We start from the raw sequence: 25,625 nt of genomic DNA, 5'->3' as shown, positions 1-25,625 counted from the left end.
ATTCAATTTAGCATTGTTCTGCTCAGCTTGAGTCAAGGTGTCTGGCAACTTTTAAGTCAAAGAAGACAAGTGCAGAGACAAGCAGGCCACCCACTGAAATGGCTAAAATCACAGCCCACACAACCCTTGTCTACAGAATCAAATGCACTCACATTTCACTAGAAACACAGCCTTCACTGAAGAGCAACCTGCCTTTAGCAGGATATTTGGAAGCAAAAATGCAAAATATAAAGGCATAACACATACTATTTAGGCAGTAAAAGTAAAGGATTATATCTTAAGCGGTAAATGTAAGCTGCTACATCATAGCCTTGATTTTGCTTCTTGGCCTGAGAAGCCTATTTACTATCTTACCCTTTATGTAAAAATTTGCCAATTTCTTCTTTAGATGAAAAGTGAATCACAGATATTAACAGAGAAATGATTTTCCCTTAGCCCTACCAGAGAAATAAGGATGAAGGCCTATATCAGTACCTCTTTCTCAGATTTTTGGTCTACTCTGTGATTCAACTCCTCCTTCTTTCATACAGAGAAAGTTTTTGATTGCCTCTCTTTGTGGAGGGACAAAAAGCTAAATAAGTGTTTGGATGTTTTTGTGGATGCATAATGTCACTACAAACTTAGCTTCATAAAACAATAATCATTGTGGGAATTCCACAGTGTCTAATGGTTAGCATTCCAAGCTTCTACTGCTGGGGGGCCCAGGTTCAATCTCTGGGTAAGAAAGTAAAATATTGTAAGCCATGCAGTGCAGCCAAAAAACAAAACAAAAAAAAAAATTATCAGTGTATCATCATCATCTCATAGTTACGGACGTTGATAAGGCCAAGCTAAATGGTACTTACGAGGAGCCTCTCAGTCCCATGGTAGCTGAGTCTAAATCATTATCAAAAGCATCCTCTGAGATGCCTGCCACCTAAAACTGGAAGACTCAAGCAGCTTAGGCAAAGAACAGCTCAGACATCTCTATGTCTATGTGGTCTCTCCAGCATGGTGGCTTCAGATCAGCCATGCTTCTTACATGGTTGCTGAGGGTTCCAAAGGTATGAGCCCAGAGAAAAACATGCCAGGTTGAAACTGTACTTCCTTTCTGCTTTTTACAACCTAGCCTCGATAGTCTTGCAGTATTACTGTGTTCATTATTTGTAGTATTACTTGTGTAGTATTGCTTGTAGCATTACTGTTTCTACTGCCACCATATCATATTATCACAAATTTAGTGACTTAACATAAATTTCTTATTTCACAGTTTTCTAAGTCAGATGTCCAGGTATGCATGGCTTGTTCCTCTGTTCCTGGGTCCACCAGCAATGCACGAGAGTTCCAATTTCTCCAAATCCTCACCAGCACATGTATTTTCTGTTATTTATTACTATTATTTTATTGAAGTATAGTTGATTTATAATATTGTTAGTTTCAAGTGTACAGCAAAGTGTTTTATATGTGTGTTTCTGTGTGTGTGTGTGTGTGTATTCTTTTTCAGACTCTCTCCCATTATTATTATTGCTATCCTAATGTGTGTGAGTTGGCATCCCATTGTAGTCTTGATTTGCAGTTCCCTAATGATTAATTAGGCTTCCCTGATGACTCAGACAGTATCCGAGTAAAGAATCTGCCTACAACGCGGCATTCAATCCCTGCGTTGGGAAGATCCCCTGGAGAAGGTAAAGGCTACTCACTCCAGTATTCTTGCATGGAGAATTCCATAGACAGAGGAGCCTAGAAGGCTACAGTCCATGGGGTCGCAAAGAGTTGGACATGCCTGAGCAACTTTCACTTCACACTTCAATGATTTGATTTGCCATCTGTGTATCATCTTTAGAAAAATGTGTATTCAAGTCCTCTGCCATTTTTAATTGGGTTATTTTTTTTATTTTCAGTTATAAGAGTTCTCTTTATATTCTGGATTCTAGATGCTGAACAGATAAATAACTTGCAAATATTTCTCTCACTGTATGGGTTGTCTTTTCACTTTATTTTTCTAAGTTAATTGAGATATATTTGACAGAGAACATTGTATGAGTTTATAGTATAAAATGTGATGATTTGACATCCATATATACTGTGAAATTAATAACACAAAAAGGTTAGTTAACATACCTATCACCTCACATAATTAGTTTCCTTCTCTGTGTGTGGTAAGAATTTTTAAGATATACTCTCTTAATAACTTTCAAGTATACCATACAGTAATGTTAACTAACATCGTCATTCCATAGATTAGATCCCCAGAACTCATTCATTTTATAACTGAAAGTTTGGGCTATTGGACCACCTTCACCATCTCCTTTACCCATTCACCTGTTGATGGACATTTAGATTATTTTCATGTCTTGGCTAGTAAATAAGACTGCAGTGAACATGCTGACATAGGAACACGGTGATTCTGTTTCCTTCTGATATACACCTAGAAGTTAAATTGCTGCATAATATGGGAGTTCTATTTTTAATTCTTTGAAGAATCTCCATACTATCTTCCATAGTGGCGTACCTATTTACAATCACACCAACAGTACACAGGTTCTCTTTTCCCACATACCTCTCAGCATTTGTTATCTCTGGTCTTTTTGATAGTTACCATTATAACAGGCATGAGGTGATAGCACCGTGTAGTTTCGATTTGTATTCTCCTGATAGTGACATTGAGTACTTCTTTGTGGAGCTGTTGGCCATTTAATAATTTATTTAGAAAAACATCTATCCAGGTCCTTGGCATATTTTAATTAGATTATTTGTATTTCTCCTACTGAATTGTATGAGTTATATATTTTAGATATTAACTCCTTATCAGAAAGATGGTTTACAAGTTGTTTTCTCCCACTTTGTAGGTTGCCTTTTCATTCTATTTGTGGTTTCTTTTAATGTGCAGAAGCTTTTTAGTTCGATGCAGTAGTCTCACTTGTTTTTTCTTTTGTTGCCTGTGCTTTAGGTGTCATATCCAGAAGATTGTTGTCAAGATCCATGTGAAGGCAGTTTTTTCCTGTGTTTTCTTCTAGGAGGTGTATGGTTTCAGGCCTTATATTTAAGCCTTTAATACACTTCTAGTTAATTTTTTTAGCATAATAATTTACTATTTTATTTTATTTTATTCATTTATTTTTATTAGTTGGAGGCTAATTACTGCATGGTGTAATACAGGGCGTCCAGTTTCATTCTTTTGCATGTGGATATACAGTTTTCCTGGTACCATTTATTGAAGAGACTATCTTTTCGCCATTGAGTATTCTTACTTCCCTTGTCAGATATTAGTTGGCCATATAAACGTGGGTTTATTTATGGGCTCTCAATGCTGTTTTATTGGTCTTTGTGTCTGGTTTATACCAGTACCATACTGTTGTGATTACTATAGATTTGTAGTAGGATTTGAAATCAGAAAATAGGATGATGCCTCCAGCTTTGTTCTTCTTGCTAAGGATTGCTTTGGTCATTCATGGTCTTTTGTGGTTCCACATAAAATTTAGGGTTTTTTTTTTTTCAGTTGTACTTTTTCTATTTCTATAAAATATGCCATTGTAATTTTGATAGAGATTGAATTGAATCTATAGATGGTTTAGGTAGTATGGAAATTTTAGTACTAATTTTATGATCCATTAACACAGGATATCTTAACATTTATTTGTGTCTTCAATTTATTTAATCAATGTCTTATAGTTTTCAGTGTACATATCTTTTGCCTCCATGATTCAGTTTATTCCCAAGTATTGTATTATTTTTGATGCTATTGGTCTCTTCACTTTTGATGCTTTCCTTTAAAACAGAAAAGTTTTTAATATTATTAAAGTCCAATTTGTCTATTTTTCCTTTGGTTCCTTGGGTTTTGATGTCATATATAAGAAATGGATGCCTAACCCAAGGTTATAAAGATTGTTTTCTTCTAAAATGTTTCATCATTTAGCACTTACATTTAAGTCTTTGATCCATTTGAGTTAATTTTTATATGTGATGTGAAGTACAGAATCCAAGCTCATTCTTTTGTCTGTGGATATGCAGTTATTCTATAAAATATATTGATATTCTATATTGATTATATTTTATTAATGAAAAGGCTATTCTTTTCCCCATTGAATGGTCTTGGTGCCCTTGGCAAAACTCAGTTGACCATAGATGTGTGGGTTTATTTCTGGGTTTCACTGATTTATGTCTGTCTTTATGCCAGAACTACAACTGTCTTTTTTTAATGAGAGAAAAAGAAGTTTATTAACACAAGAACCTCAAAAACATGGGATTATATGGCATCTTTACAAAAGAACAAAACATTTTTAGAGAAGGGACATGAGAAAAGAGAAGCACTTTGAACTTCTAGGGTGGCAAATTGTAGGAAGTTGAATGAAACTAGTGAACATAAGGGTTAGTTTGGAAAGTTTGTTATGTAGTGCCTTCTGGTCCCATCTCCAGACTGATAAGGGTCTTGAGCTGTCTCCTGTGATTAACTTCTGTCCTTCCTCATAGAGGGGATGGGGGACACATTTACAAATTTATCTCTGGCTTTTAGGCAAAGGGTGGAGGACAGAAAGCTTTTCCACATATACACCTCTTCTCAATGATATTCAGGAGAAAATTAACCTTATGCCAGAGTGGCATATTTTGTGGTAGCATTCTGCTACTTTTAGTAGCCCTAGTTCAAATTAGTAGGCTAGTTTTAGTAGCTGTACTGTGATGATGACCTCCTTGGTTTTAGGAAACAAACATTGATCTCTTTTAGTGTGACTTATATGACTTACGCTCAAAATTCTCCAAGCCAGGCTTCAACAGTACGTGAACCATGAACTTCCAGATGTTTAAGCTCATTTTAGAAAAAGCAGAGGAACCAGAGATAAATTGCCAACATCCATTTGATCATCGAAAAAGCAAGAGAGTTCTAGAAAAATATCTACTTCTGCTTTATTGACTATGCCAAAGCCTTTGACTGTGTGGATCACAACAAACTGTGGAAAATTCTTAAAGAAATGGGAATACTAGACCACCTGACCTGCCTTCTGAGAAATCTGTATGCAGGTCAAGAAGCAACAGTTAGAACTGTACATGGAACAACAGACCAGTTCCAAATCGGGAAAGGAGTACGTCAAGGCTGTATAGAGTCACCCTGTTTATTTAACTTATATGCAGAGTATATCATGAGAAATGTTGGACTGGATGAAGCACAAGCTGGAATCAAGATTGTCAGGAGAAATATCAATAACCTCAGATATGCAGATGATACCACCCTTATGGCAGAAAGCGAAGAAGAACTAAGAGCCTCTTGATGAAAGTAAAATAGGAGAGTGAAAAAGCTAGCTTAAAACTCAACATTCAGAAAACTAAGATCATGGCATCCGGTCTCATCATTTCATGGCAAATAGATGGGGAAACAGTGACAGACTTTATTTTGGGGGGCTCCAAAATCACTGCAGATAGTTACTGCAGCCATGAAATTAAAAGACACTTACTCCTTGGAAGAAAAGTTATGATCAACCTAGATAGCATATTAAAAAACAGAAATATTACTTTCCCAACAAAGGTCCATCTAGTCAAAGCTATGGTTTTTCCAGCAGTCATGTATAAAATGTGAGAGTTGGACTACAAAGAAAGCTGATGAGCACTGAAGAATTCATGCTTTTCAACTGTGGTGTTGGAGAGGACTCTTGAGAGTCCCTGGGACAGCAAGGAGATCCAACCAGTCCATCCTAAAGGAATTCAGTCCTGAGTATTCATTGGAAGGACTGATGCTGAAGCTTAAATTCCAATACTTTGGCCACCTCATGCGAAGAACTGACTCATTTGAAAAGACCCTGATGTTGGGAAAGATTGAAGGCAGGAGGAGAAGGGGATGATAGAGGATGAGATGGTTGAATGGCATCACTGACTCAATGGACATGACTTTGAGTAAACTCTGGGAGTTAGTGATGGACAGGGAGGCCTGGCGTGCTGCATGCAGTCCATGGGGTAGCAAAGAGTCGGACATGACTGAGGAACTGAACTGAACTGAACTGAACATGACTTATTCTCAAACAGTACAGAAAATAATTATAGATTGGGATCTGGATGGAGGTTATGGGAATTTTTTTTAAATTGATCACAGTGTTATTGATACACTGAGTTTAATGTGTATAACATATTGATTTTATATATTTCTATATAACAAGTTGACTACCACCATAGCATTAGATGACAACTCTATCATATCACATAATTACTGTTTCTTTTTTTGTGTGGTGAGAGCATTATTTATACTTCAGCAACTTCAATCATATAATACAGTATTATTAGCTATAGTCACCACACTGTATATTAGGTCTCCCAATGTGTTAATCTTCTAATTGGAAGTTTGTATCCTTGGACCATGATCTCCCATTTCCCCCACTCCCCAGTAATCACAACTCCACTGTTTCTCTGTGGTCAGCATTTTTAGTTTCCACATATCAGTGATGTCATAAAATATTTCTCTCTCTGACTTATTTCACTTAGTATAGTGCCCTCAAAGTCAACCTAAGTTTTTGCAAACAGGAGGCCTTCTTTATCATTGTTGAATGATAATCTATCATGTGTGTGTGCCATTCATATCTTATTTAATACCCATTTATTCATTGATTGACATGAAGGATTTTTTCTGTATCTTAGGTATATCTGAATAATCCTTTGGTGAGCATGGATGTATGTGCAGATATCTCCTTAAGATCCTGATTTCAAAAACCTCAGTGAGGTACCATTACATGCCAGTCAGAATGGCTGCTATCCAAAAGTCTACAAGCAATAAATGCTGGAGAGGGTGTGGAGAAAAGGGAACCCACTTACACTGTTGGTGGGAATGCAAACTAGTACAGCCACTATGGAGAACAGTGTGGAGATTCCTTAAAAAACTGGAAATAGAACTGCCATATGACCCAGCAATCCCACTCCTGGGCATACACACCGAGGAAACCAGATCTGAAAGAGACACGTGTACCCCAATGTTCATCGCAGCACTGTTTATAATTGCCAGGACTTGGAAGCAACCTAGATGCCCATCAGCAGACGAATGGATAAGGAAGCTATGGTACATATACACAATGGAATATTACTCAGCCATTAAAAAGAATTCATTTGAATCAGTGATTCAATTATACAGAGTGAAGTAAGCCAGAAAGATAAACACCAAAACAGTATATTAAAGCATATATATGGGATTTAGAAAGATGGTAATAATAACCCTATATGCAAGACAGAAAAAGAGACACAGATGTATAGAACAGACTTTTGGACTCTATGGGAGAAGGCGAGGGTGGGATGATCTGAGAGAATAGCATTGAAACATGTATATTATCAAGTGTGAAACAGATCGCTAGCCCAGGTTGGATGCATGAGACAAGTGCTCAGGGCTGGTGCACTGGGATGACCCAGAGGGATGGGATGGTGGGGGGGGGGAGGTGGGAGGGGGGTTCAGGATGGGGAATACATGTAAATCCATGGCTGATTCATGTCAATGTATGGCAAAAACCACTACAATATTGAAAAGTAATTAGCCTCCAACTAATAAAAATAATTGGGAAAAAAAAAGATCCTGATTTCAATCCCTTTGCATACATACCCAGTGATACGATTGCTGGATCATGTTCTATTTTTAATCAATGGAGAAACTGTCATATCATTTTCTATAGTGGCTGTGCCAATTTACATTCACACCTACAGTCACTCTCCAGACTTTTGCCAACAATTTGTTGTTTCTCATTTGTTGTTGTTGTTGAGTCATTCCATCTTATCTGACTCTTTTTGACCCCGTGGACTGTAGCACAGGAGGCTTCCCTGTCCTTCACTATCTCTCAGAGTTTGCTGAAACTCATGTCCATTGAGTTGATGATGCCATCCAACCATCTCATTCTCTGTTGCCTCCTTCTCCTCCTGCCTACAATCTTTCCCAGCATCAGGGTCTTTTCTAATGAGTCGGCTCTTTGCATCAGGTGGCCAAAGTATTGGAGCTTCAGCTTCAGCATCAGTCCTTCCAGTGAATATTCAGGATTGATTTCATTTAGGATGACTGGTTTGATCTCTTTGCTGTCCTAGGGACTCTCAAGAGTCTTCTCCACCATCACAGTTCGAAAGCATCAATTCTTTGCTGCTAGGCCTTCTTTATAGTTCAACTCTCACATCTGTACATGACTACTAGACAAACCATAGCTTTGAGTAATTGGACCTCTGTCAGCAAAGTGACACCTCTTCTTTTTAATATGCTGTCTAGGTTTGTCATAGCTTTTCTTCCAAGGAGCAAGCATCTTTTAATTTTTTAGTTGCACTCACCATCCACAGTGATTTTTGAGCCAAAGAAAATAAAGTCTGTCACAGTTTTTTCCCTATCTAATTGTCATGAAGTTAGGGAGTAGATGCCATGATTTTATTTTTTTGAATGTTGAGTTTTAAGTTAGCATTTTTACTCTCCTCTTTAACCCTCATCAAGAGGCTCTTTAGTTCCTCTTCACTTTCTGCCATTAGTGTGCTATCATCTGCATATCTGTGGTTATTTATATTTCTCCTGGAAACCTAGATTCCAGTTTGTGAGTAATCTAGTCTGGTATTTTGCATGATGTACTCTCCATAGAAGTTAAGTAAGTAGGTTGACAATATACAGCCTTGACATACTCCTTTCCCAATTTTGAACTAGTCTGTTTTTCCATGTCCAGTTCTAACTGTTGCTTCTTGACCTGCATACAGATTTCTCAGGAGGCAGGTAAGGTGGTCTGGTATTCCCATCTCTTTAAGAATTTTCCACAGTTTGTTGTGATCCATGCAGTCAAAGGCTTTAGCATAGTCGGTGAAGCAGAAGTAGATGTCTTCCTGGAATTATCTTGTTTTTTCTATGAACCAAAAGATGTTGGCAATTTGATCTCTGGTTCCTCTGCCTTTTCTAAAGCCATCTTATACATCTGGGAATTCTTGGTTTACCTACTGTTGAAGCCTAACTTGAAGGACTTTGAGCATTACCTTGCTAGCATGTGAAATGAATGCAATTATATGGTAGTTTGAACATTCTTTGGCATTGCCCTTCTTTAGGATTGGAATGCAAACTGACCTTTTCCAGTCCTGTGGCCACTGCAGAGTTTTCCAAATTTGCTGGCATATTGAGTGCAACATTTTCACAGCATCATCTTTTAGGATTTGAAATAGCTCAGCTGGAATTCTATCACCTCCACTAGCTTTGTTTCTGGTAATGCTTCCCAAGGCCCACTTGACTTTGCACTCCAGGATGTCTGGCTCCAGGTGAGTGACACACTATTGTGGTTATCTGAGTCATGAAGATCTTTTTAGTATAGTTCTTCTGTGTATTCTTGCCACCTCTTCTTAATAATTCTGTTTCTATTAGGTCCATACCATTTCTGTCCTTTATTTTGCCCACCTTTGCATGAAATGTTCCCTTGATATCTCTAATTTTCTTGGAGTGATCTCTAGTCTTTCCCATTCTATTGTTTTCCTGATTTTTTTTCCCATTGTTCACTTAAGAAGGCTTTCTTATCTCTCCCTGCTATTCTCTGGAACTCTGCATTCAGCTGGGTATATCTTTTCTTTTCTCCTTTGCCTTTCACTTCTCTTCTTTTCTCAGGTATTTGTAAGGCCTCCTCAGACAACCACTTTGCCTTCTTTCATTTCTTCTTCTTGCAGATAGTTTTGGTCACCACCTCCTGTACAAGGTTATGAACCTCCGTCCATAGTTGTTCAGGCACTGTGTCTAACAGATCTAATCCCCTGAATCTATTTTTCACTTCCACTGTATAATCAGAAAGGATTTGATAGGTCATATCTGATTGGGCTAGTGGTTTTCCCTACTTTCTTCAATTTAAGTCAATTTTGCAATAAGAAGCTGATGGTCTGAGCCACAATCGGTGCCCAGTCTTGATTTTGCTGACTGTTTAGAGTTTCTCCAACTTTAGCTGCAAAGAACATAATCAATCTGATTTTGGTATTGACTATGTGGTGATGTCCATGTGTAGAGGCGTCTCTTGTGTTGTTTGAAGAGGGTGTTTGCTATGACTAGTGTGTTCTCATGGCAAAACTCTGTTAGCCTTTGTCCTGCTTCATTTTGTACTCCAAGGCCAAACTTGCCTGTTACTCCAGGTATCTCTTTGACTTCCTACTTTTGTATTCCAATCCCCTATTATGATGGAGAAGGCAATGGCACCCCACTCCAGTACTCTTGCCTGGAAAATCCCATGGACGGAGGAGCCTGGTGGGCTGCAGTGCATGGGGTCCCTAAGAGTCAGACACGACTGAGCGACTTCACTTTCACTTTTCACTTTCATGCAGTGGAGAAGAAAATAGCAACCCACTCCAGTGTTCTTGCCTGGAGAATCCCAGGGACGGGGGAGCCTGGTGGGCTGCCATCTATGTGGTCACACAGAGTCGGACATGACTGAAATGATTTAACAGCAGCAGCAGCCCCTATTATGAAAAGGATATGTTTTTTGGTATTAGTTCTCCAAGGTCTTGTAGGCCTTCATAGAACTGTTCAGCTTCTTCAGCATCAGTGGTTGGGACACAGACTTTGATTACTGTGATGTTGAATGGTTTGCCTTGGAAACGAAGAATGAACCAAGATCATTCTTTTGTTAATGAAACTGCACCCAAGTACTTCACTTTGGACTCTTTTGTGGACTAAGAGGGCTACTGCATTTCTTCTAAGGGATTCTTGCCCACAGTAATAGATATAATGGTCATTTGAATTAAATTCACCCATTCCCATCCATTTTAGTTCACTGATTCCTAAAATGTTAATGTTCACTCTTGCCATCTCCTGTTTGACCACTTCCAATTTACCTTGATTCATGGACCTAACATGCCTGGCTCCTATGCAATATTGTTCTTTATAGCATTGGAATTTACTTTCACACCAGAAACATCCATCAAAGGGTGTTGTTTCTGCTTTGACTCAGCCTCTTCATTGTTTCTGGAGCTATTTCTGGGCTCTTCCTTAGTAGCATATTGGACACCTACCAACCTGGGGGGCTCATCTTCTGGTGCCATATCTTTTTGCCTTTTCATACTGTTCATGGGCTTTTCAAGGCAAGAATACTGAAGTTGTTTGCCACTCCCTTCTTCAGTGGACCACATTTTATTGGAACTATCCACTGTGATCCATCTGTTTTGGGTGACCCTGAGTCCTGCATGGCTCATAAGTTCATTGAGTTACACAAAGTCGAGTAGAAGGATGTGCACTCATCTTCTCCTGTGTGTGTTTGGGAGTCTCTGGCAGAGCTGTGGGTCGACAGTGGCCTGCCACAGTGTCAGGGGCACTGGCAGCAGCAGTCCTGGGAGGAATGGTGTGTTGGCATTGGAGAAGGTCGCCCTTGACATAGAGACTACAGACTGCAGAACTGGGCCACCCTAGGCCAAATCTCTGAAAAGTTCTGGGCCTTGGCTGGTGCTGTCCAGGAACAAGGCTCTGGGTTGGGCATTGGGTCAGGCTGTCCTTGAAGCTCAAGGGGGTACACTAGGGCCCTCCGAAACCAAGGTGATGTCCTTGAATCCCACTACTCAGCCCTGTGTTCCCTCCTCAGAGACTCAATATGGAAGCAGTCCTGGACATCATAGTGACTGGGATTGGGAGCCACTTGGCAAATCACAATGTCAGTGCAGGACTGAGGTTTCACGTATCCTTCCATGTCAAACACTGTATTTTGGCAGGTGCTGCGTATAGCCCTCAGAAGTGAAGCACTGTCCCCATAGGGTTATAGAGGGTCAACAGCTACCAGGGTCCACTCCATTGGTCTGCCCTGAATACTAGATGAGGAGGAAAAAGTATTTTTAATGATAGTCATTTTAACATATGTGAGGTGATATCTCACTGTAGTTTTGATTTGCATTTTCCTAATAGTGATGTTGAACACCATTCTATAGAAACCTGTCTATTCAGTTTCTGTGCCCAATTTTGAATTTTTTCTATTTTTTTTAGCTATTGGGTGAGTTCTTTATATATTTTGGATATTAATCCTAATCAGATATATGAATAGAAGTATTTTCTCCCACTCTTTAGGTTACTGTTTCATTTCGAGGATAGTTTCTTTTGCTGTGCAGAAGCTTTTTAGATTGATACAGTCCCACTGAGTATTTCTGCTTGTGTTGCCTATTTTTTTTGGTGTCATATCCAGGAAATTGCTATGAAGATCAGTGTCAAGGAGCTTTTCTCCTATGTTTTCTCCTAGGAGTTTACATTTTCATGGCTTCCATTTAAATCTTTATCCAAAAACAGACTCACAATAAAGGTCCAATTTCATTCTTCTGTATTTACTCACTCAGTTTTGTCAACATCATTTATTGCAGAGACTGTCATTTCCTTACCAAATATTCTTGGCTCCTTTGTCGAGTGTTAGTTGACCATATATGCAAGGGTTTATTTGTGAGCTATCATTCTGTTCCATTGGTCTATGCCATTTTAATGCCAGTACCATACTGTTTCTATTACTAGAGCTTTGTATAGTAAGTATAGTTTGAAATCAGGAAGTGGGATGCCTGTAGCTTTCTTCTTCCTCAGTATTATTTTGGCTATTAATGGTCTTGTGGAAATTGCTATTGAAATTTTGATAAGGATTTGATAAGAATTCAATGCAGAATTCTACAGATGGCTTTGGGTAATACAGACACTTAAATAATATTTTTCCAATCTATAAACAGGGGATATTTTTCCTTTTGTGTCTTCAGTTTATTTCATCAGTCTTGTAATTTTCATTTTGCAGGTCTTTCACCTCTTTTGTTAGATTTATTCATACAAAGTATATATATGGGCTTCCCGGTAGCTCAGCTGGTAAAGAATCTGCCTGCAATGCAGAAGACCTCAGTTTGATTCCTGGGTCGAGAAGTTCCCCTGGAGAATGGATAGGCTCCCCACTCCAGTATTCTTGGGCTTCCCTAGTGGCTCAGACAGTAAATAATCCACCTGCAGTGTGGGAGACCTGGACTCGATCCTTGGGTTGGGAAGATCCCCTGGAGAAGGGCATGGTAACCAACTCCAGTATTCATGCCTGGAGAATTTCATGGACAGAGGAGCCTGGTGAGCTACAGTCTATGGAGTTGCAAAGAATTGGACATGACTGAGTGATACATATACATATTTTATAAATATAAATATATTTTACAAATGTAATATAAAATATTTTATAAATATAATTTATAAATGTAAGGCATGGTTCCAGCGAGGCAGAAAAGGAAAGACGACCTCAACAGAAGTAGGTTACCTTTATTCAGGCAAGGAGGGGCGACAGTCGGCCTAATGACCAGGCTGAGCGCCGAAAGGGATCAGGGAGGCTTCATACTTATAGGGAGGTTTGTGGAAGCGATAAGGGAAGCGTCAATCAAGTGGGATATTTTGAGTATTCTTTTGTGGAGATGACACTTGTAGTTGGGCAGGGGGTGACAAGTCTTCTGGGTGGGTGTAGGGGGTGGTAGGTTTCCGGACAGGGGGTGATAAGTCCCAGATAGATGCAGCTGGCCTGGAGCATCAGGATGGAACTAAAGTTATGCTTTGTTTTCTCCGAAGTTAGATGATTCAGCAAGGGGCCTTTGAGACTGTTGTTCTCTTTTCTAGGCCCAAAAGACTCCTTCAATAAATATTAAATATATATTTTTTAATTCCCTGTGCCCCATGAATTGTATTTTTAATGCTATTATAAATGAACTGTTTATTTCTCCTTCATATGTTTTCTTGTTAGTGTATAGAAACAAAACTCTTTTCTGTATGTTGATTGTATATCCTGCAACTTTCCTGAATTTGTTGATTAGTTCTAGAAGAGTCTTTTGTTGTTGTTGTTGTTATTCAATTGCTATGTAGTGTCTGACTCTGCAACCCCATGGATTGCAGCATGCCAGGCTTCCCTGTCCTTCACCATCTCCCAGAGTTTGCTCAAACTCATGTCCATTGGGTTAGTGATGCCATCCAACTAGTTCATCCTCTGTCACCCCCTTTTCCTCCTGCCCTCAATCATGTTATCTAGAAACAAAGATAGCATTACTTATTTCTTTTCTGTTTTAATGATTTTTATTTCTTCTTCCCGACAGATTTTTCTGGCTAGTGATTCCAGTACCATGTTGAAAAGTGGCAAGAGTGAACATCCCTGTCTTGTTCCTGATCTTAGAAGAAAAGCTTAGAAACTTTCATCATTGAGTATGATGTTGGTGTGGATTTGCCACATATGGCCTTTATTTTGTAGAGGTATGTTGCTTCTAAACCCAATTTGTTAAGTGTTTTAGTAATGAGTCAATACTGAATATCATCTAATACTTTTTCTGCATCTACTCATAATGATCATGTAATTTTTAAACTTTCATTCTCTTAATACATGTCTCTTGGTTTGTATACATTGAACTCTCCTTGCATCCCAATGAAATATCCTAATTGATCATGGTATAGAATCAACTTAATGTGCTATTCACTTTGGTTTGTTAATATTTGGTGGGAAATTTTGAGATATAGAGAATTTATCTCTATATTCATCAGGCATATTGGCCTGTAATTTTATTTTCTTGTGTCTTTGTCTGGCTTTGGTATCAGGGTAATGCTGACCTTATAAAATGAGTTGGAAGATGTTCCCTGCTCTTCATTTTTTTTTCAAGAGTTAGGGAAGGATTGGTATTAATTCTTTCAATGTTTGGTAATTCTCACAAGAGAAGCAATCTGATCCTAGCTTTTGTTTGTTGGGAAGTTTTTGATTGCTGATTCAACCTCCTTGTCATTGGTATGTTTGGATTTTCTGTTTTGCTTCAGTCTTGGAAGTTTGTATGGTTTTTGGAATTTATCCATTTCTTAAAGATACTGGCCTGTTCTTGTGTCATACTGAAAAACTGACCTATAAGAAAGTTGCTAAAAATTATGAAATGTATTCACAAATTTGCCAATCTAAAGAAACCTGGTGTAACAGTTCAGAATTATTTACTTCTTAGTTTTCACAAGAAATTAAGGTCTCTAAGAATTCTAATTTGTAATGAAAACTTCTAGAAATAATAGGGGAAACAGTTTTCTATAGTAGGAAAGTAGTGTTGTTTTGGGCTAACAAAAAGTACAAGGTATGAAAATGTATTTTTGTTAAGGAAAATGAAAGTAAATTTGTCCTCAAGTAAAGCTCGTTGTTTCAGAATGGGAAAGAGGAGAATAAAGGAGCAACTAAATGGATGTGGGCAGTCGTGAGGAAAGAATTTTACCTTGTGTAATCAAGATGGATAAAATTGAATTGTTATTATAAGGGTGAAACAGATCACCAGCCCAGGTTGGATGCCTGAGACAAGTGCTCGGGGCTGGTGCACTGGGAAGACCCAGAGGGATCAGGTGGAGAGGGAGGTGGGAGGAGGGATCAGGATGGGGAACACATGTAACTCCATGGCTGATTCATGTCAATGTATGGCAAAAACCACTACAATATTATAAAGTAATTAGCCTTCAACTAATAAAAATAAATGGAAAAAAAATAAAAGTACGCAGCACATGCAAAAATAAATAAAATAAAATAAAGCATAAATTTTAAATTAGAAAAAAAAGGCTTTTAAAAATAAGTTTTAATATCAATAGTATACTTAAATAAAACTAAAACTTAATTTTCTTTCATCTACTAAATGGAAAAAGTTTTCTTAGACTTTTGGTCTGCTCTTGGTAAAGATATTGTGAGGGGTCTGCTCTGCCTAGAAAGCAAAGATTTTGTGTCTTACCAAAATTATTTCCTGTGCTTCATGTTGTCTTAATTAGGTCTTTGATTACATAAGAAAACTGAAACTTCTTAATATTAAATGAACTAAGTTTTGCCTACAACTATGTAACCTATATTTGCCTTTAAAATATTTTGTCACTTTAAATTATTTTTTCATAATGATCTGTGATACTGTTAGTCAAGTGTCCAGAACTTTTGGCACGTTTGACAGACTTTCAAAAGTAAAATCTAAATTAAATCTTTTTGAGCTGGAAGTAACCTTGGGACTTTCCAGAGGGCCTTTGAAATATCTCAAAAGATTTGTTCTCTCTTGTTATCAAAGAGAGATACTGAACTAATTAGTCTTAATTGAGGTGTTAAATTACATGGGATGCATTGTCAAATAATAAGTGATACTAAGCCTTCTTTATGTTACATTTGTATAGGTACACATTATAAGTGTTCCAGAATTTGTATGAAATTCTTGAAGTCTGAAATAATGTTAATAACTAGAATTACAAGCGATATGTAATTGCTTAATTACAATTAAAGTGTCATGGAAATAACCAGATTTCCTTGTCAATGACAATCTCTCATTATATCTTTAAATTAACCATGGCCATTTTAAAATCATTTGTCATTTACAGACAGCTATTGTTTTACTCTGATGCTTTTGCAAAAGTGTTTCATCTTCAGAGAGATTCATGGAAATGACTGACAAGTCAAGAATTAATTATATGTAACTGAATGGACTGATGAGGAAGATATATAATTTTACGTCTTTTTCTTTACAACATTGTTTATTTTCTCTTGAAGGTGAATGTTGGTTTTTATTTGTGGGGACTATTTTGCATGGTACAGGTATGACTATGTTTAAGTAAAACATTTTTATTTTTTAATGTTTTGTTTTTTCCAGATTAAAGGAAGTCTTTTCTCTTAAGCCATCTATGACTTACAGTAATTTGGTAAAGTATACTTTTGTGAACAAAGATTAAACAACTACATTTTCTCCCTACCTGATCCCTCCAGAATTTAGAAATTGTTAATGAATATTTTTCTTTTCATGGCAATACTGTTATTTGCATAAGTTCAACATGGTTATATTACCAAAGCTTTGACTGACATATCATAATTGAGAATGATGTACATAAAATCAGATATGACCCTGCAGCTTTAAGGAGCAACATGGTACACTTTATGGAGTCCATAAGTTCAGTTCAGTTCAGTCACGTCCAACTCTTTGTGACCCCATGGACTGCAGCACGCCAGACCTCCCAGTCCATCACCAACTCCCGGAATTTACTCAAACTCATGTCCATTGAGTCAGTAATGCCATCCAACCATCTCATCCTCTGTCGTCCTCTTCTCCTCCCACCTTCAATCATTCCCAGCATCAGGATCTTTTCAAATGAGTCAGTTGTTTGCATCAGGTGGCCAAAGTATTGGAGTTTCAGCTTCAGCATCAGTCCTTCCAATGAATATTCAGGATTGATTTCCTTTAGGATGGACTGGTTGGATCTCCTTGCTATCCAAGGGACTCTCAAGAGTCTTCTCCAACACCACAGTTCAAAAGCATCAATTCTTCAGTGCTCAGCTTTCTTTATAGCCCAACTCTCACATCCATACACGACCACTGGAAAAACCATAGCTTTGACTAGATGGACCTTTGTTGGCAAAGTAATGTCTTTGCTTTTTAATAAGCTGCCTAGGTTGGTCATAACTTTTCTTCCAAGGAGCAAGTGTCTTTTAATTTCATGGCTGCAGTCACCATCTTCAGTGATTTTGGAGCCCCCCAAAATAAAGTGTCACTGTTTCCACTGTTTCCCCATCTATTTGCCATGAAGTGATCAAGATTGCCAGGAGAAATATCAATAACCTCAGATATGCAGATGACACCACCCTTATGGCAGAAAGCGAAGAAGAACCAAAGAGCCTCTTGATGAAAGTGAAAGAGGAGAGTGAAAAAATTGGCTTATAACTCAACATTCATAAAACTAAGATCATGGCATATGGTCCCATCACTTCATGGCAAATAGATGGAGCCCATAAAGTCCCTTGTAAAACAGGGTTCCTAGAAGCCTAACCACATGAGTAAGGAAGGACACTTCCTGGCAGATGCAGGAACCTCATGATATTTGGGGGACCTTGAGGAGAAAAATTTTCAATAAAAACTATAATACACACTTGTAATTAGATGTCAAACTGGACTAGATGCTGAATTCTTCTAGTTTCCTCAAATATCTCAGTATGACACTCCAAGATAACATTTCCAGTTTTCCTCCTAGCCTTTTTACTTGGAATCACTAAGAACAAAATTTGCCCTTCACCACAAAACCTTGTAAATGAATATGAACAAGTTGATGAAAACTTCAGAGAAATTACCATTACAGTTCATTTACACAATCTTGTGTGTACTACTGTGTGGGCCACTCAAAGCTTACCTGAACACCCACTGACACCATCAGAAACATTCTCATTGTAAAAGGTGTAAGTAAGTCTCCTTAGCTCTCCTATGCTCTCTTAGCTCTCCTTAAAACAATACAGGAAAGAGTAAATAAGTCTCCTTAGCTCTCTTTAGAACACTATAACTCTGAGTCAGTAGGCCTCCTTAGCTCTCCTTAGAAAACTTAAATCAGTAGGATAGTCTCCTTAGCTCTCTTTAGAACACTATAGGTCACAGTAAGTACGTCTCCTTAGCTCTTCTTAGATCTCCTAGCTCTCTGACCTGTAGTGTTTTAAGGAGAGCTAAGGAGACTTACTTAATCTGATCTGTAGTGTTCTAAGGAGAGGTAAGGAGACCTACTTACTCTTAGCTATAGTGTTCTAAGGCGAGCTCAGGAGACTGACTTACTCTGACCTGTAGAGTGCTAAGGAGAGCTAACAAGAGCTAAGAAGACTTACTTACTCTGACCTGTGGCATTCGAAAGAGTGTTATGGAGACTTGCTTACTCTGAGCTATAGTCTTCTAAGGATAGTTAAGGAGACTGACTTACCCCAGCACATGTTCTAGGATAGCTAAGGAGACTTACGTCCTCTGAGGTATAATCTTATAAGGAGAGCTAAGGAGACTTACTTACTCTGAGCTATGGTGTTCTAAGGAGAGCTAAGGAGAGCTATGGAGACTTACTGACCTAAGTGTTCTAATGAGAGCTAAGGATATATAAGAGAGGTAAAGAGAGCTAAGGAGACTTCCTTACTCTGACCTATAGTGTTCTAAGGAGAGGGAAGGCAAGGTAAGGAGACTTACTAATACTCTGAGCTATAGTCTTCTAAGGAGCGCTATGGAGACTTACACCGAGCTATAGTGTTCTAAGGAGACCTACTTATTCTGAGCTATAGTTTTCTATGGAGAGCTAAGGAGACTTATTTAGTCTGACCTGTATTGTTCTAAGGAGAGCTAACAAGAGCTAAGGACACTTACTTACTCTGAGCTATAGTGTTCTAAGGAGAGTAAGGAGAGCTAAGGAGACTTAATTACTTTGACCTGTAGCATTCTAAAGAGAGCTGTGGAGACTTACTTACTCTGAGCCATCGTGTGCTAAGGAGAGCTAAGGAGACTTACTTAATGTGAGCTCTGGTGTTCTAAGGAGAGCTAAGGAAAGTTAAGGAGAGCTAAGGACAGTTATGGAGACTTACTCTGAGCTACAGTGTTCTGAAGACAGTTAAGGAGAGCTAAGAGAACTAAGGGGAGCTAAGAAGAGCTAAGGAGACTTACTCTGAGCTACAGTGTTCTATGGAGAGCTCAGGAGAGCTAGAGAGACCTACTTACTCTGAACTCTAGTGTTCTAAGGAGAGCTACGGAGACTTACTTACTCTGACCTGTAGTATTATAAGGAGAGCTAAGGAGACTTACTTACTCTGGCCTGTAGTGTTATAAGGAGAGCTAAGGAGACCTACTTACTCTGAAGTACAGTGTTCTAAGGAGAGTTAAGAAGATCTAAGGAGAGCTAAGGAGACTGATTTAGTGACCCAAGTGTTCTAAGAATAGGTAAGGCAAGCTAAGGAGACTTACTTACACTGACATACACACGGAGGATTCAGCCCTTACCATATCCTTCACAAATGCTGCAAGGTCTTCACTACACATCCATTAAATCAATCTAGAAACATTTATTGCATAACCACTAAACCTGTTTTACCAAATTTTGTACCCTAAATCCTTGTATTTTCTACCTTTCTAAGTGCAGGTTATTTGTATCAGTACTATATTGGCAGATAAAGCAGATTCTCTATTTTAAGAAATAATTTCCAGTCCCAAATGCACAAATAACGTACTATTATAACAATAGCATATTCATGAAAAGCAAATTACTTACCTCAGCGTTTAACATCCTTGTAACAATTCCTGTACTTTTAATGTCAACAGAAAAAAAGTAATGTCTAAGTCTGTCTGATTCAGTAAATTAATGTTAATAACAGTTTTGACACTAATAGCGAGTTTTAAAAAGAAAAACCTCCAGGATCTTAGCTGGATTTCATTTCTTAAAAATCACCTCATTCACTGTCACCAAGTTCCCCTAGAACAATTCCAGCTACTATTCCACCTACACTGGGAGCACAGAACGACTCAAGTGCGTCAACTTGCTATGACATGATAACTTTCCCTGCCTTTGCTCACTCCCAGTGGAAAAAACAGCCTCCCACTTGAGGTATGTACACCGCCTGCACTTCTCAGCTGAGACACATTTCTGAACCCCTGTAAACAAATTAATGCCTACCTGGTTTTTCATTTTTAAAAAACCACTAGTTCTTTCCTCAGAGCCTGAAAATTAGTTGTGAAGAATGTTAACTATTAAAGTACACACTAGATTAATGAGAAATTTCAAACTTGTTACAGAGACCATGGAATCCCAGAGAATGTGATCCAAGCTGTGAAACCCAGGGAAAATGAAAAGGAAGTCGACCCTTGCAAGCCCTCCAACCCCTCTCAGCTTCAGCCAACAAGACACAGTTGGCCTATGACCGGCACCTCTATAATCACTTAGAGGCTGCTAGGCTTTTAGCAAAGCATCTCTTCTAAATTCTCAAGTGTTGTTCTTTTACTTGTTTTACTTTTAGATAATCTTATGAACCAGCTCCAGTGAGCAGAGAGGCAGCAGGGACAACCCATCAATAAAATAATTCAGCCAAAGTCAATTTTGTTAGAGACTTCTCATGTTGTACTAGGAAATCTAGGCTACTAAAAATCAGGGAAATCAAATGGAATCATTCCTTTTGGTTCTAAAAGGAAAGCTAGCTTTAAAACTATCTCTTTCAGATATCCCATGCTCTTGGATTGAAAGAATTAGTATTGTTAAAATGACCAGACTACCCAAAGCAATCTACAGATTTAATGTAATCCCTATCAAATTACCCATGACATTTTTCATAGAATACTCTTAAAATTTATGTGGAACCACAAAAGCTCCAGATTTCCCAAAGCAGTACCACAGAAAAAGAACAAAGCAGCATGCAGCACCCTCCCAGACTTCAGGCAATACTACAAAGCTACAGTAATCAAAACAGAGTGATATTGGTACAAAAACAAACATATGGATCAATGGCACAGAATGTAGAAAGCCCAGAAATAAACCCACATACATACAATTGATAGTGTATTCTTGCCTCCTTTGCTGAAAATCAGTGGGAAAAAGGCAGTCTCTTCAGCAAGTGGTGCTGGGAATGTTGGAAAACCACATGCAAATCAATGAAGTTGGAACAAACACACCCTCTCACCATACACAAAAATAAACTCAAAATGGGCTATAAACATAAGGTATGACACCTTAGAACTCCTAGAAGAAGTCACGGGCCAAATAGTCTGACAGAAATCATACCAATGTTTTTCTAGGTCAGTTTCCTAAGGCAATAGAAATAAACAAATGAGACCTAATCAAATTTATAAGCTTCTGCACAACAAAGGAAACCATAAAATGAAAAGAAAACCTACAGAGTAGGAGAAAATATTTTCAAATGATGAGACCAGCAAGGGCTTACTTTCCAAAATATGCAAATAGCTAATACAACCTCAGTAACAACAAAAAAATCCAAAACCGGGAAGAAGATTTAAATAGACATTTCTCCATAAAGGACATATAGATGGTCAAGAGGCACATGAAAAGATGCTTAACATCACTAATCATTAGAGAAATGCAAATCAAAACTACAATATGGGAGCACTTCCCACCAGTCAGAATGGCCATCATTAAAAAGTCTACAAATAACAAACACTGAAGGAGGTATGGAGTAAAAGGAACCCTCTTACACTGTTGGTGGGAATTTAAGTTGGCGCAACCACTTTGAAAAACAGTATGGAGTTTCCTCAGAAAACTAAGACTTACCATATATGGTCCAGCAATCCCACTCCTGGGCATATATCCAGACAAAACTATAATTCAAAAAGATATATGCACCCCAGTGTTCCTAGCAGCACTATTCACAGTCGCCAAGTCATGGAAACAATGTAAATGTCCATCAAAATAAGAATGGATAAAGAAGGCATGGTATACATATATATACAATAAAATACTACTCAGCCATAAACAAAAATAAAATAATACTATTTTCAGCAACATGGATGGACTTAGCACTTATCATACTAAGTGAAGTCAGAAAGACAAATACCATATGATATCACTTATATGTGGAATCTAAAATATGACACAAATGAAGCTATCCATGAAACAGAAACAGAATCACAGACACAGAGAATAGATTGGTGATTTCGAAGGGAGGAAGGGGTTGGGGGAGGGATAGGGTGGGAGGTTGGGGTTAGCTGATGTAAGCTTTTGGGCATAAAATGGATAAACATGTTCTACTGTATATAGCACAGAGAACAATACTCTGTATCTTAAGATAACCATAATGGAAAAGAGTATTTAAAAAATGTATGTGTGTCTATACTATACATACATATATACATATATACATATATACATATATATATATATATATATATATATATATAACTTTGCTATACTGCAGAAATTAACACAACATTGTAAATCAACTATACATCAATTTTTTTAAATAAAGTCTTCCATAGAACCCTCTTTATTAATTCTGCTGATAATACTGGTAATTTACTCTGGAAGTACACACACAGTAGAAATACCAGTGGAGTACAAGGTGATTTCCAGAATTTTCTTTTCTCTGTCTGTAATTTTCACTCAGAATTCTATGTAGAATTTAGGCAAGCAATCCTGTCTGCATTTCTGTCTCAGTTTTAAGATTCAGATCATGGCCTCAGTCCCCTAAGATTTTTATGCCTTATCCCAGCACATATATATCATGGGAAAAACAGGGGCAAATCAGGGCATGATGAGTACAAAGTCTCACCTCTTCTCTCTCTCTCTTCAAACCAGTGAAACAGGAGTTCCTGACAATAAAAAGTGATCAAGGCAGCTACATTTCTTCTGCATCCTCCTCCTTTGGTCTATCCAAGAGGCATTAGCCTTGTTTTATAACACAAGATCCGTGATGCCACTGACCTACTTCACCCTTACCCATAAGCTGTGCATCCTCCAACTGGGAGATTGGGATGAGCTATGAAACCAACCTTTGCAGTAATAGACATTCTGCTGCTGCTGCTGCTAAGTCACTTCAGTCGTGTCCGACTCTGTGCGACCCATAGACGGCAGCCCACCAGGCTCCCCTGTCCCTGGGGTTCTCCAGGCAAGAACACTGGAGGGGGTTGCCATTTCCTTCTCCAATAGACATTCAGTGACTACCAAATGGCTTCAAACAAGAAATAGAAATAGAGAACAGAATTGGCTTTGGGCACTCCTGGGTGCCATATAGAAAGGAAAAGCAGAAGCTAAATAAAGAAGTGCATAGACTTGAAGTCATTTGGGCTAATGCCCAAAGCGGAGGTCACATATTGGACTGAGATAAGGGACACCCTTGAGTAGTTCCTTGGAAAGGAGGATAAACTGAAAACACCCATTATTGTAGGAAGAAATGAAATAATTACATACCCATGCTCCATCAGGCCCAAACAGTTCTAAGAAGTTGCCAATGAATTCCCTCAATTTCTCTTCCCACTTCTGAATTAGATCATGACTCTTTTCTTCCACTCTGCTAACAGATTCCTTTGATCTTTCTTCCACATTTTTTACCTTTTCCTTCATCTTGTCTACCTGATTTTGGAAGCAGTACTTCTTCTCCTGGTCAAAAGTTAAAGGAGAAAGAAAGAGATTTACCCAAATGTGCTTGGGAGAGATTAGTCATTCACAGAATGGTCAGATTTTATTTCAACTTGTGCATATTCTTAACCTGAAGAGTCAGGATGCTAGTTTCCAAGGGCTGGATTGACAGGAAGGCCCATCTCTTGTGAGAAAAGTCACTTCTGATTAGTCTATTTGAATGGGTAGAGTGAAGTACAAGTGGTTGTAATGTTCTCTTCCTTACAAATAAAGTTGAATTCACTTTATAAGAGAAGAACCAAAAGTATCCACTTGCTCTTTATTTTGGATAGATACTAGGCAAATGCATCCCCTCAGTTCTCGTGACACTTAATATGACACAAAAATATGAATTGTACATAGAATGGCCACTCAGAAGCAGCCTGAGTTCTCTATTTTACTGAGACATTGTTAAAACCAATATAGGTTGAAATAAGTGAACCACTGGCTGGGCCTTAGCATCCATGTATTACACTAAAATTGTCACTGTCATGATATTTCCCATTAATCTAATGGAACCACATCAGTTTCCTTGGTAATGAAGAAAATTTTTGTTCTGATAGCTTCTCTGGACTGGGATTTTGTTCATAGCCTTGATGCAGCATTGCTATACCTATGTGCCTAGAAGGCATCAATTGTTGGGCAACTCACCTGCCATCTCTAAACCTCAGTTTTCTCATCTGTAAAATAGGGATAATTATTGTGCCTACCCTACAGGGTTGCTGTAGCAATTAGATCAGATAATGCATGTAAAGTACTTGGCACAATGTCTGGCATTTAGTAAAAGCTCAGTGTGTGTTGGCTATTAGATTACAAGTAAGCAACAGAAGCATTTAATCATGTTACCTGGTGAAAGTGGAATCAAAACCATGAAGATAACATGAAACAAAGGCTCTTTTCCTCCATGAAACCATAATACATTTCCTCTTGAAAGGGTAATAAGATTTCTCACCTTTCTTCACTATATGGAATTGAAGTCCATTTCATATTTCAGAAATTTTGGAGCCACATACAGTATGACAAAACTGGGTCAGGGGTCCCTGATCTAGACCTCACAAACATTCCTGCAGCCGCAGGGTGAGGTGTGAGCCGTCCGCGCTGCCGGCCAGCTGTATATAACACACGGTGACTCTCCACTGCTCTCAGGAGCTGCTTGAAACACTAGACTGGGCTCTGGACCAGGAGGCACAAGGCTGGGAGGCTGCTACTGCTTCTGCCTCTACGTTGCCTGAGGGACTTGAGCCAGGTCCCTCCGAACTCAACTTTCCTCATTTTTCTATTGACAAATTCAGGGACTTGGGCTGGTGACTGACCCTCGTCAGGTTCCTGCCACCCGAGGTTCCGTGATTCATCTACACACTCGTCCAACACACATGATGTACTCTGCGCCACAGTGCAGCTTGTGGTCACAGAAAGGCAACGGGCACATCCACAGACTACACGGTTCCCTGAGCTAAGTGGCTTATCTACAGGCTGTTGAAAGAGCGTGAGCAATAACTTTTAGGAATGGCTCGACATGCCTGGATGGGTGACTGAATTCAATTGAAAAGAACAGGCAGTTTAATTTATTGAAATAACCAGGGCTTTATGCTCTGTAAGATACCAACTAATCACTTTGACTGAATTCTTTTCAGCCACTTGTTCTGTTTGCCACTTGAACCTGACATTTTCCATTTTGTTGCCCAGTCTGTACGAAGCCACAGAGCTCGGGCTTGAAACACTTCCTGCCTCCTGAGGACAACTGATAATCACTAACTTATGATTCCTGAATGAACCCTGCCTCATTCAGAAGCCAATGATCAGTTTGTGTAAGTTTCTGGATAACTGTGGCTTCATATAATTAAAAACATCT

General features: G+C 38.5%; 1 protein-coding gene and 1 long non-coding RNA gene across 2 annotated transcripts in view; one reads left to right on the top strand and one right to left on the bottom strand.

Moving 5' to 3' along the window:
- LOC122435260 overlaps positions 1 to 16,637 on the top strand; it is a 63,884-nt gene extending 47,247 nt beyond the window's left edge. Inside the window, exons 3-4 of the long non-coding RNA XR_006267624.1 lie at positions 13,993 to 14,146; positions 16,528 to 16,637. This is a non-coding gene — a long non-coding RNA (uncharacterized LOC122435260). The remainder of the gene's footprint in view (positions 1 to 13,992; positions 14,147 to 16,527) is intronic.
- Positions 16,638 to 23,443: 6,806 nt separating this feature from the next.
- Positions 23,444 to 25,625, bottom strand: part of LOC122434770 (choline-phosphate cytidylyltransferase B-like) — a 40,816-nt gene continuing 38,634 nt past the window's right edge. Inside the window, exon 5 of the mRNA XM_043458455.1 lies at positions 23,444 to 23,755. Coding sequence (XP_043314390.1) covers positions 23,444 to 23,755 — 312 coding nt within the window. The remainder of the gene's footprint in view (positions 23,756 to 25,625) is intronic.

Source organism: Cervus canadensis, chromosome X (genome assembly GCF_019320065.1).
Source record: "Cervus canadensis isolate Bull #8, Minnesota chromosome X, ASM1932006v1, whole genome shotgun sequence".
Taxonomy (NCBI): Eukaryota; Metazoa; Chordata; class Mammalia; order Artiodactyla; family Cervidae; genus Cervus; species Cervus canadensis.
Note: the sequence above shows the minus strand (reverse complement) of the source record. Positions and strands in the feature narration are given on the sequence as shown.